The 21,863-nt window shown below is 38.3% G+C and overlaps 1 protein-coding gene across 1 annotated transcript in view; it reads left to right on the top strand.

Moving 5' to 3' along the window:
• The window catches only part of KIF13B (kinesin family member 13B), a 335,996-nt gene that overhangs the window by 94,356 nt on the left and 219,777 nt on the right, over positions 1–21,863 (top strand). The window contains exon 3 of the mRNA XM_023736742.1: positions 10,918–10,930. Coding sequence (XP_023592510.1) covers positions 10,918–10,930 — 13 coding nt within the window. The remainder of the gene's footprint in view (positions 1–10,917; positions 10,931–21,863) is intronic.

Raw genomic sequence — 21,863 nt, 5'->3', positions numbered from 1 at the left:
CCACTGGACCTACTGTGAGATGGACATGAGCCAAGACTCCATTAATAACCTGACCTCCATATGCCCCCACTCTGACTGGTGGGCCACAGTGACGTTTTGGGTTTCCTGGAATTAGTGTCAGCTCAGAGCCAGTATCCAGTAATCCCTAAAAAGTCTGATTATTTCCTTTTCCCCAGCGAACAGTCCCTTTCATAGAAGGCCATAGATGCGTTTGGGGAAGGCTGGGAGAATGATTAACAGTAAAAATTTTCGGCAGTGTATTGGAGTCCTTCCTCAAGGGGACCTGGCCTCCCCTTCATTCAAGGGGTTGTGGGTCTTTAAAACTCACTCAAATCTGGGAGCTGACTGAGGGACCGTGACTCTGTTCTGATGATTTGAGTTAGACTGCTGTTCACCTAACCTAGAATTCATCCGTTTGTATAGATTGAAGTAAATATTTGTTAGATTTTCTGTCTGTTTCACTTCTAGGGACATCATGACTAAGTAGCCAATGCTGTAAGTCCGTACGAGTCAGACTATTCTGATTACTGCTTTGACTCCTCTGTCCATTACTGTAACTGCGCCTACCTTGTCTTTGTCCATTGAGTGCAGCCACTTGGGCCCTACTGCCACGGGGTCCAATAAGCCCCATTGTAGTTAGGTTTCTTAATTCATTTAGGGCAGTTCCCACTGTCAAATCTGACTTATGTGAAATAGCAATTACAGCAATCTTCAAGCATGCTGGAGCTCCCTTCACAAATTTGTTCTTCACAGTTGTAAAAGGTGTGTCCTCTGGGCACTCCATGTGTGGGTCTGTGGGTCTGACTTGATAAATCCACTCCAGCATGCCAATTTCCCTAAGCCTTTGGATAACTTCTTCTACAGTATACGAAGGCAGGTCTGGTACTTCAACTTGATATAGAGTAGGCCACCTCCGTGCTGCAGGAACCCAGCCAAATAAACTATTAGATCCTTTCCTAACTTCTCTGGCTGAAACATTGAATGAACAATCTGTGCTTAGTGGACCCATATCAACAAACTCAGACTGATCCATCTTTCTGTTCTTTGCACCATTATCCCACACCCTTAATAGCCATTCCCACATATATTCCCCAGGCTTCTGTTTGCACATGTTAGAAAAGTCAAGTAGTTCTTTTGGAGTGTAGCATACCTCATCCTGGGTCACACTTTGTACTTCACCTTTTGGGGCTCACTGGAACTTAAGCCTAGTTGTAGGTCTAGAAGCCAGATTCGGTATTGTGGAATTGTTTTGAGAACATTCAGCATTATCTTGTAAAGCATCTGCCTAAGGCGATGCTCCAGGCAATGACTCAGGCAACGGCTCTTTAGAGGCAGCTGGGCTAGGGCTAATCTCATTAGACGGCAGTGGAGGGGCTAATGGTTTTTCTAGGCGGGGTGGTTTAGCAGACAAACATGAAGTAATCTCTTCAGATGGGACTGGTTCTGCTGGCAGGACCGATTCAATGGAATTTACAGGCTCAGTGTCCCCAGCTTCCTGATTATCTGCCCATATGTCCCCATCCCAAGTCTCAGGATCCCATCTCTTCCCAATCAGTGCCCTTACCTTCACTTCAGACACCTCTCAAGGTTTGCAATTGAGCTGGCGTTGTAATTCAACCATTCTTACAATAAGACTCTGGGTTTGGTTTTCAGCAATTTCAGCTCTGTTACTACAAGAAAGAAGGCTTTCTTCCAGAGCACAAGTGGAAGCCCTGAGGTCATGTATACAGCACTTGAGCCTTGACTCTGAAGCCCTGAGCGCATGTCTTTCCTTCACCAGTTTGTGTAGCGAAAGTAGGACAAACCAACCAGCTTCCTTATACTTCTCATTCTGACAAAGCTGTAGAAAGATATCACACATGTGTTCACCCTGAGGCTTGCCTTTCACCAATACCTGATCTACCGGTGATGACATTTTGCATATTCATTCGTATTGCCACCTTGCTCCATGGACTAGCAGTGACCTCTTTACTGCTGGAAGCAGAGTCATCAGTGTCTTTAAGACTAACCAGACTTGAGAACCAATTTAGAAAACTCATCCTTACAATTTTGTTTCTCTAGAACCACTCCTGGTACCAAATGTCTTAGGCTGGGTTCTTTAGAGAAGCAAAACTAGTAAAGTGTATAAATATATATATATATTTATATCAAGGAAACAGCTCACGCAATTGTAGAGGCTAGAATGTCCGAAGTCTGTGGCTCAGGGTAGAGGCCTCTCCCAAGTCACACAGCCCCAGAATCTGGCAGGCCCAAGATTGGCAGATCAGAGAGCAAGGCTCCTGCTCACAGGCTGTGCAGACTGACGAATCCCAAGTTCAACAGATAAGCTGACAGCTCAAGTCCCAAGAACCGGAGATGAGACGACAGGAGGTAGCTGCAGGATCCGGAGAGAGCAAAAAGCCAGAATGTCTGCTTATATTCATATGCAGGCCACACCCTCAAGGAGACTCTCTTTCATCTGACTGGCTAGTCACAGTATGTTCAACCATGGGAATGATCACATTAAAACACTGCAAATCATGGCCCAGCCAAGTTGACACACAATTTTAACCACCACAGAATCCAACTGATTTTTGCATGTTTATCTTGTATCCTGATACTTTGCTGAAATCTTGTGTTAGATTCAGTAGTTTTCTTATGGATTTTTTGGGGATTTGTGTGTATAAGATCATATCATGTGCAAATAGGGATACTTTTACTTCTTCCTTACTAATTTGGATGCCCTTTATTTCTTTTTCTAGCCTAACTGCTCTGGCTAGGACCTCCAGCCCAATGTTGAATAAGAGTGGTAATAAAGGTCACCCTTGTCTATTTCCCTTTCTCAAGAGCAATGCTTTCCAGCTGTCCCCATTTGGAATGATGTTGGCTGTTGGCTTTGTATAAATGCCCTTAACTATGTTGGGGAATTTCCCTTCTATTCTTTTTTTGTTGAGAGTTTTTATCATGAATGTGTGTTGGACTTTGTCAAATGCCTTTTCTGCATCAATTGATAAGATCATGTGGTTCTTATCTTTTGTTATATTTATGTGATGGATTGCATTGATTGTTTTTCTAATGTTGAGCCATCACTGTATACCTGGTATAAATCTCACTTTATCATGGTGAATTTTTTTTTATATGTTGTTGAATTCTATTGGCTAGAGTTTTGTTGAGGATTTTTACATCAATGTTCATGAGGGATATTGGTCTGTAATTTTCTTTGTTTGTAATGTCTTTACCTGAGATTGGTATCAGGGTTATCCTGGCTTCATGAGTTAGGGAGTATTCCATCCTTTTCTGTGCTCTGAAATACCTTTAGTGGTAGTGGTGTTAAGTCTTCTCTGAAAGTTTGGTAGAATTCTCCAGTGAAGCCATCCGGGCCAGGGCTTTTTTTGTTGGGAGATTTTTAATTACCTTTTCAACCTCTTCTTTTGTTATAGTTTTATTTAGTTGTTCTACCTCTGATTGTGTTAGTGTAGGCAGGTAGTGAGTTTCTGGAAATTTGTCCATTTCCTCTAGGTTTTCAAATTTGTTAGAGTACAATTTTTTGTAGTATTCCATTATGATTCTTTTAATTTCAGTTGAGTCTGTTGTGATATCACACATCTCATTTCTTATATGGGTTATTTGCTTCCTCTCCTGTTTTTCTTTTGTTTGTTTGGCCAGTGGTTTATCAATTTTGTTGATCTTTTCAAAGAACCAGCTTTTTGTCTTGTTAACTCTTTCAATTGTTTTTCTATTCTCTATTTCATTTAATTCTGCTCTAATTCTTATTATTTCCTTTCTTCAGGTGCCTGAGGGCTTCTTTTGCTGCTCTCTTTCTACTTGTTCAAGTTGCAGGGTTAATGTTTTGATTTTGGCCCTTTCTTCTTTTTGAATGTTTACATTTATTGTTATAAACTCACCTCTGAGCACTGCTTTTGTTATGTCCTGAAGGTTCTGGTAGGATGTGTTTTCATTCTCGTTTGATTCTATGAATTTCTTTATTCCATCCTTAATTTCTTCTGTAACCCAGGAGTTTTTGAGCAAGGTGTTGTTCAGTTTTCATGTGTTTGATTCTTTTTCCTTGCTTTTTCTGTTATTGATTTCTACATTTATGGCTTTATGGTCAGAAAAGATGCTTTGTAATATTTCATTGCTTTCGAATCTGTTAAGGCTTGCTTTATGGTCTCTATTATGGAGAATGTTCCATATATGTTAGAAAAGAAAGTATACTTGGCTGCTGTTGGGTGGAGTGTTCAGTATATGTCCATGAGATCAAGGTGGTTGATTATTGTGGCATTTAGATCTTCCCTGTCTTTATTGAGCTTCTTTCTGGATGTTCTGTCCTTCACTGAAAGTGGTGTGTTGAAGTCTTCTACTATTATTGTGGAGCTGTCTCTCTCTCTTTTCAATGCAGTTAGAGTTTTTTTAATGTATTTTGTAGCCCTGTCATTGGGTGCATAAATATTTATTATAGTTATGGCCTCCTGGTGTATTGACCCTTTAATCATTATATAGTGTCCTTCCTTGTCCTTTGTGGTGGATTTTACTTTGAAGTCTATTTTGTCAGAGGTTAATATTGCCACTTCTGCTCTTTCTTGAGTGTTGTTTGCCTGATATATTTTTGCATCCTTTGAGTTTTAGTTTGCTTGTGTCTTTAAGTCTAAGGTGTGTCTCCTGTAGGCAACATATAGATGGATAGTGTTTTTTATCCATTCTGCCACTCTCTTTCTCTTTATTGGTGTGTTTAGTCCATTTACATTAAGTGTAATTATTGATAGGTATGAGTTTAGGGCTGTCATTTTGATGTCTTATTTTGTGTGTTGTTGACAGTTTCTTTGTTCCACTTAATCTTCTGTGCTGAGTCATTTTTCTTTATTTTCTTTTTCATTGTTGTTGATTTTGTATTTGCTGAGTCTTTATATTTTTGTAGTTTTTTATTTTGATGTGTAGGATCATTAGTTTCCTTTGTGGTTACCTTAATGTTTATCTCTATTTTTGTAAAGTTTAAACCAGTCTTTTATTTCTTTATATTCCCTTGACCTCCTCTCCATGTGAAAAATCTATGTCTACATTTTTTAGTACCTCTTTTTTGTTTTAATGTTGTCGTCTTTTACATATTGACATCTCTGTTTCCCTCTTTTCACTGTTTTATCTTTGATTTTTTTGTGACTTCCCTATTTGGGTTGATATCTGATTGCTCTGTCATGTGTTCTGGTTTTAGGTTGTAATCTGATGTTAGTAATATTCTAACCAGAGGACTCCCTTTAGTATTTGTTGTAATTTTGGTTTGGGTTTTGCAAATTCCGTAAACTTCTGTTTATCTGGAAATGCCCTAACTTCACCATCGTATTTGAGAGACAGTTTTGGTGGATATATAATTCTTGGCTGGCAGTTTTTTTCCTTCAAGGCTTTATATATGTCATCCTATTGCCTTCTCTCCTGCATGGTTTCTGCTGAGTAGTCCAAGCTTAGTCTTATTGAGTTTCATTTGTAGATGAGTTTTCGTTTATCCCTGGCTGCTGTTAAAATCCTCCATTTTTGATTTTGACAAGTTTGATTATAATACATCTTGGTGACTTTCTTTTGGGATCTATTTTATGTGGGGTTCGAGGAGCATCTTGGATAGATACTGTCTCATCTTTCATGATATCAGGAAGTTTTCTGCCAACAAATCTTCAAGAGTTCTCTCTGTGTTTTCTGTTATTCCCCCCTGTTCTGGTACTCCAATCACTCGTAGGTTATTTCTCTTGATAGAGTCCCACATAATTCTTAGAGTTTCTTCATTTTTTAAAATTCTTTTATCTCATTTTTCTTCAAATAAGTTGGTGTCAAGTGCTTTATCTTCATTCTCACTAATTCTGACTTCTACTGCCTCAATTCTGTTCCTATGACTTTGTATTGAGTTGTCTAATTCTGAAATTTTATTGTTAATCTTCTGAATTTCTGATCGATGTCTCTCTATGGAGTCTTGCAGCCTATTTTTTTAAATTTGTCATTATACTCTTGAATAACCTTCTTATTTTCCTGTATTCCTTTGTCTGTGTGTTTCTTGGCTTGTTCTGCATTTTGCATGGTCTCCTTCCTGATCTCTTTAAGAGTTCTGTATGTTAATCTTTTGTATTCTTCCTCCAGTAATTCCAAGTTATTCTCTTCCTCTGTTAAATTTATTGATTCTTAGTTTGGGAGCTTGCTGAAGCCTTTATGGTCTGTCTGTTTATGTGATTTGATATTGTCTGTTGTCTCCGAGCCATCACTAAGTTATAGTATTTATTTATTTTATGTTTGCTTACTGCATCCTAGCTTCTTGTTTTGTTTTGATATGCCCAAATAGGCTGCTCTTGTGAGCTAGGTTGATTATTGGCACGTTTGAAACTCCTGTGTCCTCTTAACAGGTGGTTAGATCTGTTACTAAGTATGTGAGCCCAGGAGTCCGTTTACTTGTATGGATTCGGCTCAGGTGTCCAGGTAGTTGGTTATGAAGTGTGTGGTACAGGCCCTCACGTACAGTCCTAGACAGGCGTGGGTGATTGGTGTAGACTCAGGTATCTGGCTGCAGTAGGGGGTTATGTGCTCAGCAATGTAGGAGGCTGAACGCTGCCCCTGAGTGTCTGGGAGGAAAGTATGCCCCTGTTCTCTAGAGTGCACACGTGGGTGGGTTTTGCAACTGGACTGTCAGCACCCAGTGCTGTTGGCTGTAAGGACTGGGGGGCACTACTTGTTCTTGGACCCCTGTCGCAGGTGGCTAGGTGGTGTTGGTGGAGCCACCAGTCCTCAGGCCCCTGATGTGGGAGGTGAGGACCCTGCTTAATGGGCAGAGCAGTGTCACATGTCATGAACCTGCCACTTTGCAGCTGAAACGGTTGAAGTTAGACTTCAGGTATATACCCTGTTGTAATGTGGTAACGACTGCCTATGCTGTTGAAATGGGCTCATAGAAGTCTATGCAGGGGTGAAAGGTGTTTAGAGTCCATGGACCCCTTATGTCTGTGCCTAGGCAAAGGAGCTGTGCCTACCCTGAGTTCCTAGCTTAGGGGAGCTGGCAGATTCTTTTTTCCCTGTTTGTTAATTTGTTCCCTCTCCAAGGCCAGGAGAATGGCTCAGGGCGTATGATGGATCCTACTTCCGGTCCAGGGGACTGGGCAGTTGCTAAAGCCATCCCAGGACCTGGCGTAGAGCTGGGAGTAGGGAGGTAAATGGGAGAGAGATTTTTCCCAAAGGGGTTTTTTTGACTTGCATGGTAGGCCAGATGCAAGTACTTATCTTTTGCCAGTTGAGGGCTGCTTTTCACTGGTTCTGGATATCTGAGTAGACTCTCTGCCTGTGGGTCTCTCCCGATGTGGAAGATGCCTCCTGAACACTACTGCCTGTCTCACTGTCCGAAGGGTGCTGGCTACCGCCAGGTCAGGTCGGGCAACTCCTCGCTGCTTCCAAACTGTCTCTCCCTCCCCCTGCCGCTCAGTCTGATTCCTCAGCTTTGCTTTTGATGTTCAGGGCCCCTAGAATGGATTCATTTGTTTTTTCAGCTCTTTGTTGTAAGAGGGACCACGAAGCGTCCAACTACTTCGCCATCTTGGCCCCGCTTCTCTGAAGTTTCTAAATAAGGGATTTTGGGATAAGTGAGGCATTGCTATATTGAATTGCAAGTACACTTTGAAACGGTTTTGTTTAATAAATTAATTTACTTATTTATTTTTGTACAGAGCTGTAATTACATCTTTGGGTTTCCCATGGCTGTGCAGGTTATTTGAGCTTTACTTTTGTAGCCACCAGAATCCCTAGCTGGAAACTTAGCTCTGTAGTTAATTTACTGGTTTGTTTCTGTTTTTATTATGATGTTCTGAGTTCAGGTTAGTCTGCTGGATTCTTCTGCTTTGTGTCATACATTATTAATTTCATATTTGTTGGTTGTTTCTTAGAAAGAGCTGATTTTTACTTTGTATAAAAATATTTTATTTAAACTTGAAATATCATACTAAATATCTTATTTTTCTGTCATAAAAGATAATCTGCATTTTAATAAATATAGTAAACAGTAAACTTACACTAGTATAATCACCAAACAATAACCTTTTTATTGGATAATAATCAGAATGGAAGAAATTAATACATTGGGAAATGTTTCTGTTAGGAGGAGCAGTTGTTAATATATGAGTCGTAGATTCTTGAGTCTAGAAGAAACTTGAAGAGACTGTTTTGACCAATGTGGGATAGGGAAAGAATTTAAATTTTGGAGTCAGAAGACCTAGTTTTGAATCCCTGATCCGTCACTACTTAGTTGGACGGGTCCGGTAACTTTTCTGAGCCTTAAGTTTCTCATCTGTAAAACTGGAATTATAATAGCATTTTGCAGAATTATTGTGAGAATTAAATGTAGTAACATGTGATGCACCTGGCCTATTGTGGACATTTCATACATGTTTGTTCTTTTCTTACCTCCGGTTAAGTTTATAATTAAGCCATTTGCAATTGGCCAGAATCTGTTTGGCTTATAAAGACCTATAAAAAGATGATAATTTATGTCAGTAACCTCTACCAGTATTTCACAACTCTTTTTGTCAGGAAGTTTTTCTGTATCTCTTGTTCCTAAGAAATTATTTTCTTAGATATGTTAGCCATGTTGGATATTACTCCAAAATCTATTAGACAAGTGTCACTCATTTGCAAGACTTTCCTTGAAGTTTTAGTGTTGTAATCTGAAATAATTTGATATAAATACATTTATTCAGTTAATTTTAGAAGAAGATCTTATGAGACAAAGGGACAAGGAGATGTACAGATGATTAGAAGGAAGCATTTCCACATATAGTTTCAAGTTTTGGGTTTGGGTTGGAACTTTGATCCTCCAAGAAGGACCAGTTATTCCTAAAGCTCCAGTTATTGTTTGTATTTTATTCAGGTTTCAAAAGTAATTTCCTCTTTTTTTTTAAAAAAATTTTTTAATTATACCTCAGGTGAAGGTTTACAGAACAAATAGATTCTCATGAAACAGTAGTACACGTATTGTTTTATGACATTGATTAACAACCCCACGACATGTCAACCCTCTCCCTTCTCGACCTTTTTTTTTTTTTTTTGAAAATATACATAGTCAAAGAGACACCATTTCAAAAATTTCTACATGCACAGTTCAGTGACATCAACTACGCTCTTCCAGGTGTGCTGCTATTCTCACTTTAGATGAAGGTTTACAGAACAAAATAGTTTCTCATTAAACAGTACACATGTTGCCCTGTGACAATAGTTAACAACCTCACTACACATCAACACTATCCTTACTCAAGCTTGGGTTCCCTATCACCAGCTTTCCTGTCCCTTTCTGCCTTCTAGTCCTTTTCCCTGGACTGCTGTGCCTCATTAGTCCCATTTGGTTTTATGGGGCTGTCCACTCCCCGACTGAATGGTGAACCTCGGAAGTGACTTCACCACTGAGCTAAAAGGGTGTCTGGGGGCCATATTCTCGGGGTTTCTCCAGTCTCCTTTAGGCCAGTAATCTGGTCTTTTTTTGTGAGTTAGAATTTTGTTCTACATCCTTCTCCAGCTCTGTCCAGAACCCTCTGTTGTGATCCTGGTCAGAGCAGTCAGTGGTGGTAGCCGGGCACCATGTAGCTGTACTGGACTCGGTCTGGTGGAGTTCCTTTAAGTTTCTTGATTTTGATATTGTACTTGGTTATATATGTGAATGTCCTTGTTTTTGGGAACTGTACACTGAAATGTTTCGGGCTAAAGGGGCATGATGTTTACAGCTTACTCTAAAATTGTCCAGAAAAAAAAAATGGGCGCGTGGGCGTGCACATGTGTTTAAGAGCTCGGCTGCTAACCAAAAGGCCGGCAGTTCGAATCCAGCCGCCTCTCCTTGGAAACCTATATGGGGCAGTTCTACTCTGTCCTATAGGGTCGCTATGAGTCAGCATTGAATTGACGGCAACAGGTTTGGGGTTTTGGTTTATATATGGAGTCCTGGTGGTGCAGTGGTTAAACCGCTCAGCTGCTAACCAGAAGGTAAGTGGTTCGAACCCACCAGCCTCTCCACAGAAGAAAGCTGTGGCAGTCTGCTTCGGTAAAGATTTACAGCCTTGGAAACACTATAAGGCAGTTCTACCTTGTCCTGTAGGGTCACTGTGAGTCGGGATTTACTCCAAGGCAGTGGGTTTGGTTTGGGTTATATGTACAAAGAGAAGGAGCTTGGAGGGAAGGGAGAGAAGTGTAGAGGGGGAAGGGGGAAAAGGAGAGTGAAGGAAGGAAGACAGAAACGGAGGAAGGGAGGGGAATGATAGGGCAATTGTAGCCACAGTTGTTGAACTTGCATGAAGGGTCTATGGGAGTTGTTTGTGTTTTTCTTACAACTTTTCTCTAAATTTGAAATCAGATGTAGGTGTGGCAGTTTCATAGGGTGGGAGGGATGTTAGAAGTAGCTGGGTAAAGTGAAGAGGAATAAGTAGTAATTCATTGTCAAGAAATTAGTTGTTCCTTTAATTTAACCTCTTTTTCTTAACCAGGATAGAATTCACTTTTTATAGAAGCGTCTGTAGAGACGGAGAGTAGTAAACTGCTTCTTTATCAAAGCAGAGAAAACTACTTGAAAGTGAAATCAATAATAAAAAGTAAAGTTTTTCTTTTTCATGTTTATAAGATGTGTACAAGGATATGCAAAATGCATGAGGCAGAAATATTAGGACTTAACATTATCCAGTGCTTGGATAGTCTTTCATCTACCTGAGTCACATAAGTCAGTTTTCTTAATTAGTATCCCACCCTATTAGCTAATAGACATTCATTTATTCTTTGTTATAAATTGCCATTTGGTTTCAAAGGTAGTATTTTATATTCTTATTGCAAATTTGCACAATATCTATTATCATTTTACCCTATAAAATGAGTGTTCTAAACTAAATTTCTCTCCCCTCCCTTCTCCCTTTTCTTTCATGTCAATAATGGTGACTCTTGGGAATTCAGGGGCCAGCCAAAGGTAAGAGATTTGGATTATTATGTGACGCTTGTAAATATTTTTGAAGTAGTAGTATTTTTCTTCTAAAAAATGAAAGCAATTTATTTCTGTTAGTTTTATAAAAGTGATGGAAGCTGTCAGTTGATTCATAAATCCAAAGCTGTTTATTGGCGTATGAGAGACTGGAGGTTTCTGGAAAAGCTGTGTTTGTACTTTGACCAGTGATGGCCAGTCTCTTAGTAACTGACTGCAACACAGATTCCTTTTGTGCTGTGCTGTTCACCATAGATTGGCCCCCAAACTGGTAGTTCCAAAACAGTGGTCAAAACTGTGCTGGGCAGACTCATCCCCACATGGCTCCAGAGACAGCTGGGAATGTATTCTCATGCCCACAGAAACTTGCCCTGGCCCACAGCTTCCTCGAAGGAGTGTACTTTCATCTTAGATTTGAGCCCAGATTCTAGAGAAACTTCTGTGGGGTGAGTCAGTTTCTGTGTCTCTTAGGGAATTTATAGGTGTGCTGAAATGGGCACAAAGACTGTAATTGATCATCCTCTGAAGTTACTTGGAACTTTCCAGGGAATTCAGGATTTTTATCTACATTCTTGTTTTTTTTTTTTTTTATTTTTGTTTTAGAGTCTGTGGTTGAATTCTTACTTCATTTTGTATTATTGTTGCTAAAATATGTATAGGCGTAGCTGGTTGAGATTTTTGAATTTTTTTTTTTAAGAGTTGAATATGGTTCTGATTTGTTTATATATAAAAACTTTTATCAATTGTACCTCATCTTTTCCATGAAAAGATGCTGGATTAGTCTTTTTTTTTTTTTTAATTATGGTAAAAACATAACAAAATATTTGCCATTTCAACATTCTTCATATGCACAGTTCAGTGACATTAGGTTATGTTTGTCATGTTGTTCAACCATCAGTCAGTCACCCTTTATTCATTCCCATATTTTTCATCACCCTTAACAGAAGCTCATTGTCTGTTAAGCATTGAGTCTTCCTTCCTCCCTCCCCCCCACCTCCTGCCTGCCTCTTGTAACTGCTAATAAACTTATTTATTCTTGTTTTCTTTCTTTTTTTTTTGATGGAGCGGAGACTGTAGATTACAATGAAGATGTGAGGAAACCATTATGTGACTATTTTAAAACTATCTATGTTTTATTTAATTCAGCTGTGTCTTATATACAGAGAAAATGTTGTAAACATTTCCATAAACAAATATGGAAGGTTAAATACTACATTGTTAACACAGTGGTTATCTCTAGGAAGAGGTATGCTTGGTGAATGGGGAGACTTTCATTTTTTACTTTATGCTTCTGTGTTGCTTATATTTATTACATTGAGTATGTTATTACTTCTCTGTTAATTGAAAAAAGAGGTTTTTAAATTTTAAAGGAAAAATGTTTATTTTGAAAGAAAAGGGCTTGTCTGCTTTATGAAATGTATAGCTGGAAGAGAACTGTGGTAATTTACAAAATTGCTGAGACTTGAAGTGGACCATTCAGTGTTAGTAAATAAGAACTAAATGTACAGTAAGCCCCAACTTTGTGCCAGAGTGTGGCATGTTGACAAGTTCAGGGAACAGAGCTAATATAGCATAGTGGTGAAGAGTGTAGACTTATGAGCCATGGGTTCCAGTAGATCTGGGTTCAAATCCCAGTTCCCCACCTACTAACTACAAGGTTCTTAATTTATTTGTACCTCAATTTCAACAGTGTCTAGCACATAGCTGTTACTACGGTTATTTTAGTGATAGTTTTTCTACTGGAATTAGGAATAAGAAGTATTAAAGAAATCCCTAAATTAATAAAAGAAAAAAGAAAAAGACAAGGGAGAAAGTGATGCAATTTAGAGGCTGTTAAGTATACATATATGGTGATGGGACTTTGGAAGTGAGAGGTGAGTTTACAAGGAAAGAATCAGGGTGATTTCTACTTCGCCTTGTTAAGAACAGAGTTAAATAAAATTTTGAGATGAGAGTTCAAAGCTAGAGCAGAAGAAAGTTAATTTGAACTTTACATTTTGTTTAATCTTACCATGCTTCAGTGATTCTCACCATGGGTGACAAATGTAGTTTGAAAAATAGATCCTTCCTGAAATTTTGATATTCAGTCCTTTAGGAAGATCTTCTAGCTTCTTATCTCCGTGTTTGAGAATTGCTAACATAGTAAGACACCACTAGTTTTTTTTCCTCTGAATTTTATTTATTTTGTTGTTGTTGTTGTTGTTGAGAGTATATACAGCAAAACATACACCAATTCAACAGTTTCTACAGGTACCATTTAGTGACATTGATTACATTCTTTGAGTTGTGCAACCATTCTCACCCCCCTTTTCTGAGTTGTTCTTCATTCATTAACGTAATATCACTGGACCCTAAGGTTCCTATCTTATCTTTCGAGTTACTGTTGTCAATTTGATCTCATATAGATAGTTCTTAAAAAAGCATAATGCTCAAGGTATATTACTTTTTTTCTAATTAAGCTAATTATTGTTTGGTTTTAAGATGACTTCAGGGGATTTCTTTTTTCTTTTTTTTTTAATTGTACTTCAGGTGAAGGCTTACAGAAGGCTTACAGAACAAATAGTTTCTTATGAAATAGTGGTACACATATTGTTTTATGACCTTGGTTAACAACCCCACAACATGTCAACCCTTTCCCTTCTTGACCTTTTTTTTGGTGGAAATATATATAACCAAAGATACACCATTTCAAAAATTTCTACATGCACAGTTCAGTGACATTGACTACGCTTTTCCCATTGTGCTGCTATTCTCACTTTAGATGAAGGTTTACAGAATAAAATAGTTTCTCATTTAACAGTTAGTACACATGTTGCCCTATGACAGTGGTTAACAACCTCACAACACATCAACACTATCCTTACTCAACCTTGGGTTCTCTATCACCAGCTTTCCTGTCCCCTTCTGCCTTCTGGCCTTTGTCCCTGGACTGCTGTGCCTCATTAGTCTCATTTGGTTTTATGGGGCAGGGGATATTTTTGGTTTAGGTTTTAAGATTATCTCAGGGCAATAGTTTCAGGGGTTCATCCACCCTGTATGACTCCAGAAAGTCTAGAGGCCATAAGAATTTTAAATTCTGTTATGCATTTTGCTGCTTTTGATCAGGATTCTTCTATGGAATCTTTGATCAAAATGTTCAGTAATGGTAGCCAGGCACCACCAAGTTCTCTGGTCTCATGGAAAAGGAGGCCGTTGTTCATGGAGGCAATTAGCCACACATTCCATATCCTCCTCCTATTCCTGACTCTCCTTCTTCGTCTGTTGTTCCAGGTGAATAGAGACCAATTGTTGTGGCTTGGATGGCTGCTTTCAAGCTTTTAAGACCCCAGGCACTACTCAGTGAACTAGGAGGTAGAATAGAAGCACCAAATATGTTATTAGGCCGATTAACTAGGATGTCCCATGAAGCCATGACTCTAAACTTCCAAGCCAAGGAACCAAATCCCATGAGGTATATGGTTGTACATAAGCAGCCTCAGCAGCTACTTTTTGTTGTTGTTGTAAACATGTCTATCACACAACTTTTGCAAATTCAACTTTTTACAGGGTACAACTTATTGACAGTAATTATAATAATTGGCTGTACAACTCTACCATTAATCACCGTTAACCTGCCTTTTTTTCCTCCCATCCACCCCTGATAACCACTAATAAACTTTGGTCTCTATACATTCACTTTTTTATTGTCTTTTTATGTAAGTGAAGTCATAACAATCTTTGTCCTTTTGTGATTAGCTTATTTTACTCAACATAATGTCATCAAGCTCCATCCATACTGTAGCATGTATCAAAACTTTATTTTTCCTTCTGGCTGGGTAGTAGTCCATGGTATGTATGTACCACATTTTGTTTATCCATTCATTTGTTGATGGGCATTTAGGTTGTTTCCACCTTTTGGCTATTGTGAATAGTGCTGCAACGAACATTTGTGTACAAGTCTCTTTTTGAATGTCTGCTTTCAAGTCTTTTGGATATAGACCTAGGAATGGAATTGCTGGGTTATTTGGTAGTTCTATTTTTAGTTTTTTGAGGAACTGCCACACTGTTTTCCACAATGGCTGTACCATTTTGCATTCCCACTAGCAGTGGGTAAGGGTTCCAATTTTATTTATTTATTTATTATTTTCTCATTAAAAAAATTTTTTAAACCTTTGCATTGTAGTGGGAATGAAATGGTATCTCATTGTAATTTTGATTTGCATCTCTCTGATGGCTAATGATTCTGAGCATCTTTTCATGTGTTTGGTGGCCATTTGAATGTCCTCTTTGGTGAAATGTCTATTCAAGTCCTTTGCCCGTTTTATGACTAGGTTATTTGTCTTTTTGTTAAGTTTTTGAAGTTTTGTATATATTTTGGTTATTAGATTCTTGCTGGATTTATGTTTTCCGAAGATATTCTTCCAGTTGTTAGCTTGTCTTTTCACTTTTTTGATAAAGTCTTTTGATGAACAAACATTTTTAATTTTTATGAGGTCCTGTTTATTTATTTTGTCTTTTGCTGTTTGTGCTTTTTTTTAATTATGTTAGCTAATCCCTTGTTGAAAGCTAGGCCTGACACTGTTGCCCCTGCTTGTTCTTCTCAGAATTTTATGGTTTTCGATTGCACATTTAGGTCCTTAATCCATTTTGAATTTATGTTTTTTATAGTGTAAGACATGTATCCTGTTTCATTTTCATGCATGTGGAAATCCAGTTTTCCCAGCACCATTTATTGAAGAGACTCTTTCTCTATCAAATGGACTTAGCACCCTTGTCAAAAATCTGTTGACTGTAAATGTGTGGTTTTATTTCGGGACTCTCAATTCTATTCCATTGGTCTGTGAGTCTGTTGTACTAATAACAGGTTGTTTTGATTACTTGAGCTGTATAGTACAGTTTAAAGTCAGGAAATGTAAGTCCTCCTACTTTGTTCTCTTTCAACATTATTCCAGCTGTTCGGACCCTCCTGCCATTCCATATAAAGTTGAGGATTGCTTTTTCTATTTCTGTAAAGAAGGCTGTTGGAATTTTGATCAGGTTTGTGTTTAATCTGTAGATTGCTTTGAGTAGTATTGACATCTTAACAATGCTTTGAGTATTGAGTATTGACATCTTAACAATATTAAGTCTTCCAATCCATGAACATGGAGCATCTTTCCATTTATTTAAGTCTTCTTTAATCTCTTTCAGCAGTGTTTTATAGTTTTCATTGTATAAGTGCTTCATTTCCCTGGTTAGATTTATTCCTAGGTATTTTATTCTCTTAACTGCTACTGTAAATGGAATTGTTTTCCTAATTTGCCTTTCAGATTTCTCATTGCTGGTGTTTAGAAACCCAACTGATTTTTATTTGTTGACCTTGTACCCTACAACATTGCTAAATTCCTGTATTAGCTCTGTAAGTTTTCTTGTGGACTCTGGGATTTTCTGTATATAGGATCATATCATCTGCGAATAGAGATACATTTACTTCTTATTTTTGAATCTGGATACCCGTTATTTCTTTGTCTTATCTTATTTTTATGGCTAGGACTTCTAATACAATTTTTTAAATAGAATATTATATTAAATCATCCATCCAGAAAAGAAATTATTAAAAATCATACCTGTAAAGGCCCTTTAACAAAATAAATATCTGGGACCTGTTTGTCACTTTTCTCATTACTCTTTACTTTAAAAAACTAACTAACCAGTTGCCATCACGGCAATTCTGTGTGACCCCATGTGTATCAGAATAGAACTGTGCTATGTAGAGTTTAAAAAAAAATTTTTTTAAATTGTGCTTTAGATAAAAGTTTACAGAGCAAGTTAGTTTCTCATTCAAAAATTTATAGGCAGATTGTTTCCTGGCATTGGTTGCAATCCCCACAATGTGTCAGCACTCTCCCCTTTTCCACCTCAGTTTCCTTATTTCCATTTGTCCAGTTTTCCTGTCCCTTTCTGCCTTCTTGTCTGCTTTTGGGCAGGTGTTGTCTGTTTGATCTCATATACTTGATTGATCTAAGATGCACGTTCGTCATATATGTTATTTTTTTTTTATGGACCTATCTGATCTTTGGCTGAAAGGTGAACTTTTAGAGTGGCTTTAGTTCTGGGTTAGAAGAGTGTTCGGGGGCCATAGTATTGGAGGTTCTTCCATTCTCTGTCAGACCAGTAAGTCTGGTCTTTTTGTGAATTTGACTTTTGTTTCTAATACAATATTGAATAGAAGTGGTGAGAGCAGGCACCCTTGTCTTGTTCCCAATTTCAAGGGGAAAGCTCTCAGTCTTTCTCCATTAAGTATAACGTTGACTGTTGGCTTTTCATATATGCCCTGAATCATATTGAGGAATTTCCCCTTCTTTAGGGTTTTTATCAAGAAACGGTGTTGTATTTTATCAAATGTTTTTTCTGCATCCATAGAGATGATCATGTGGTTCTTTTCCTTTGTTCTATTGATGTGGTGTATTATGTTCATTGATTTTCTAATGTTGAGCCATTCCTACATTCCTGGAATAAATCCCACTTGGTCATGGTATATGAGTTTTTTTAATATGCTATTGGATTCTGTTCACTAGTATTTTGTTGAGGATTTTACATCTATATTCATAAGAGATATTGGTCTGTAGTTTTCTTTTCTAGTACTGTCTTTGGTTTGAGTATCAGGGTCATGTTTGGTTCAGAGAATGAATTAGGGATTATTCCTTCTTTCTCTTTTGGAAGAGTTTAAGCAGTATTGGTTTCAGTTCTTCTCTAAATGTTTGGTAGAATTCTTCATAATAAAAATATTAGTAATGCATGCACATTTAAAAATGTAAACAATAAAGGTAAAAGTGAAAAATAAAACTCCTATTCCCTTAAGTAATTCAAAGCTACACATAAAAAGAAACATCCTTAATAAAGGTCAATGCGTGGACAAGTATAAGGGCTAATAATAAGGTATTCGTCCTTGATAATGCTAAATGTTTTGTCCTTCATGTTTTTTTAATAACAAATATATAAAATGCCAGGATAAAATTATGTTACAGAGCACTTGAAATAAAAAGACGTTATAAGTGATAACATCAACAAGGAGGGGAGAGGAATGGTGTAGATATAGAATTTCTTATATGTTACTGATGTTAAGTTGGTACCAGCTTACCCTAGAATGTTATAAATACAAGCTGTTAATGTAATATTCATGGTAACTACTACAAAATATATATAAAAAACATACACAAAGGAAAAGGAGAAGGGACCTTTGTTTCCTGATGTGGCATGACTCAAAATGAAAAGAAACAGCTGTAAACATCCATTAGTAATTGGAAGGTGGAATGTACAAAGTATGAATCAAGGAATATTGAAAGTTGTCAAAAATGAAATGGAATGTTCGAAGATTGATATCCTCGGCATTAGTGAGCTGAAATAGACTCATATTGGCCGTTTTGAATCAGACAGTCATACAGTATACTATGGCAGGAATGACAGATTGAAGAGGAATGGTGTCACTTTCATCATCAAAAAGAACACTTCCAAATCTGTCCTAAAGTACAACACTGTCAGTGATAGGATAATATCCATATGCCTACAAGGAAGACAAGTTAATTATGACTATCATTCAGAATTAGGTACCAGCCACTAATGCCAAAGATGAAGAAATTGAAGATTTTTACCAACTTCTCCAGTATGAAATTGATCAGACATGCAGTCAAGATGCGTTGATAATTTCTGGTGATTTGCATGTGAAAGAAACAAAGAAGAAGGCTTTGGTGATAGAAATGATGCCAGAGATCACATGATAGAATTTTACAAGACCAACGACTTACTCATGGGAAATACCATTTTTCAACAACATAAATAGCAACTATACATGTGGACCTTGCTGGATGGAATACACAGGAATCAGTTCGACTGCATTTGTGGAAAGAGATGATGGAGAAGCTCAGTATCAGTCAGAATGAGGCCAAGGGCCAGCTGTGGAACAGACCATCAATTGCCCATATGCAAGTTCAAGCTGAAGCTGAAGAAAATTAAAACAAGTCCTCAAGAGCCAAAGTATGAGCTTGAGTATATCCCACATGAATTTGGAGGTCTTCTCAAGAATAGATTTGACCCATTATACACTAATGAGTGAAGACCAAATGAGCTGTGGTATGCCATCAAGGACATCATTCATGAAGAAAGCAAAAGGTCATTAAAAACACAGGAAAGAAAGAAAAGACCAAAATGGATGTCAGAAGAGACTCTGAAAGTTGCTCTTGAATGTTGAGTAGCTAAAGCAAATGGAAGAAATGATGAAATAAAAGAGCTGGATGGAAGACTTCAAAGGGTGGCTTGAGAAGACAGAGTATTATAATGGAATGTCCAAAGACCTGGAGTTAGAAAACCAAAATGGAAGAACACGCTCTGCATTTCTCAAGTTGAAAGAACTAAAGAAAAAATTTAAGCTTCGAGTTGCAGTATTGAAGGATTCTAGGGGGAAAATATTTAACGATGAAAGAAGTATCAAAAGGAGAAGAGTCACTGTACCAAAACCAATTGGTCGACGTTCAACCTGAAGGCATTGGTGAAAAACAAGGTTCCCAGGAATTGACAGAATACCAACTGAGATGTTTCAACAAATGGATGCAATGCTAGAAGCACTCACTCATCTGTGCCCAGAAATTTGGAAGACAGCTGCTTGGCCAACCAACTGGAAGAGATCCATATTTGTGTCCATTCCAAAGAAAGATGATTCAACAGAGTGGACCAATTATGGAATAATATCATTAATATCACACACAAGTAAAATTTTTCTAAAGATAATTAAAAAGTGGTTGCAGTGGTACATTGATAGGGAACTGTCAGAAATTCAAGCTGGATTCAGAAGAGGGCATGGAACAACACATATCATTGCTGATGTCAGATGGATCCTGGCTGAAAGCAGAGACTATCAGAAAGATGTTTACCTGTGTTTTATTGACTGTGCAAAGGCATTTGACTGTGGATCATAACAAATTATGGATAGTGTTGGGAAGAATAGAAATTCCAGAACATGTAATTGTGCTCGTCAGGAACCTGTACATAGATCAAGAGGCAGTTATTCGAATAGAACAAGGGAATGCTGCATGGTTTAGAATCAGGAAAGGTGTGCGTCAGGGTTGTATCCTTTTACCATACTTATTCAGTCTGTATGCTGAGCAAATAATCCGAGAAACTGAACTATATGAAACAGAATGCAGCATCAGGATCGGAGTGAGACTCATTAACAACCTGTGATATGCAGTTGACACAACCTTGCTTGCTGAAAGTAAAGAGGACTTAAAGCACTTAATGATGAAATCAAAGAGTACAGCCTTCAGTATGGATTACACCTCAACATAAAGAAAACAAAAATCCTCACAAGTGAACCAATAAGCAAAATCATGATAAACGGAGAAAAGATTGAAATTTTCAAGGATTTCATTTTACTTGGATTCCCAATCAATGCTAGTGGAAGGAGCAGTCAGGAAATCAAATGACAGGTTGAAGTGGGCAAATCTGCTACAAGAGACCTCTTTAAAGTGTTAAAAAGCAAAGATGTCACTTTGAGGACTAAGGCTTGCCTGACCCAAGCCATGGTATTTTCAGTCGCCTCATATGCATGCGAAAGCATATGAATAAGGAAGACAGAAGAAGAAATGATGCCTTTGAGTTATGATGTTGGTGAAGAATATTGACTATACCATGGACTACCAGAAGAAGGAAAAAATCTATCTTGGAAGAAGCATAGCCAGAATGCTCCTTGAAAGTGAGGATGGCGTTTGTCTCATGTACTTTGGACATGTTATCAGGAGGGACCAGTCCCTAGAGAAGGACATCGTGGTTGCTCAGTGGTTAAAGCACTCAGCTGCTAACTGAAAGGTTGGCAGTTCTAACCTACCGTCTGCTTTGCAGGACAAAGATGTGGTAGTCTGCTTCCGTAAAGAGTTACAGCCTTGGAAACCCTATGGCCAGTTCTACTCTGTCTTATAATGTCCCTATGAGTTGGAGTCAGTTAGACAGCAACAGGTTTTTGGTTTTAAAGTATAGGATCAGTGAAAAAGAGGAAGACCCTCAACGACACTGATTGACACAGTGGCTGCAACAATGGGCTAAAACACTGCAATGATTTTGAGGATGGCACAGGACCGGGCAGTCTTTCATTTTGTTGTACGTAGGATCGCTATGAGTTGGAACTGACTGGATGCCACCTAAGAACAACAATAACAGTGTAAATATGACAGGACAGAAGGGGCATCTGACCTATCCTAACTTCACAAGGGGAAGTAGAGAGAATCAAGATCAACAGCCTAAGGCTAATTCCTATGAGGTAGAGGTCAGACATACCTCCTCTCTCCACCCTTTTGACTCATTCTGACACCAGCTGTATCCCCCAGCTGGTGTCAGAATTACTTCTCTGCTGAGTTCAATAATTCATTACAATGGCCACACAGAACTAACAGACTATACTCACAATTATGAGATTTATTAGGGAAGAAACAGGTTATAGTTCAGGATCAGGAACGATCCCTGGGCCCCTTGGGCTGGCCTCTGCCCTGGTCAGGCAATTGTTACAAAGCTGTTTAGCTCCACCGATAAGTTTCCAGAGGTACACCACTGCACTAGGAAGCCTCCTGCCCAAAGGCACTCGGCTCTCTTGCTCCATGGGTCAGCAAACCTTATGTAACCGCCTTGCTCTGTGGGCCAGGAATCCCACTGTGCCATCTCACACTAGTCTCCTGGTTCTGCTGCTGCTGTTCCTATGCCACTGCTTCTTGTTGTCTTGTGCCATCTCCAGTGTTACAGCACTCTTTCTGTCCCCTGGGTCTGGGAGGTTCTCAGCATAGGGATCCTGGGTCCAAAGGGTGTGTTCCACTTTTGTCTCTTCTTCTTGGTGATAGTGAGGCCCCCCACTATTTGTTTTTTAATTTTATTTATTCTTGTTGAGAATATACACATCAAAACATACACCAATTCAGCAGTT

The sequence above is a fragment of the Trichechus manatus genome, unplaced genomic scaffold, assembly GCF_000243295.1.
Source record: "Trichechus manatus latirostris isolate Lorelei unplaced genomic scaffold, TriManLat1.0 scaffold00091, whole genome shotgun sequence".
Lineage (NCBI taxonomy): Eukaryota > Metazoa > Chordata > Mammalia > Sirenia > Trichechidae > Trichechus > Trichechus manatus.
Note: the sequence above shows the minus strand (reverse complement) of the source record. Positions and strands in the feature narration are given on the sequence as shown.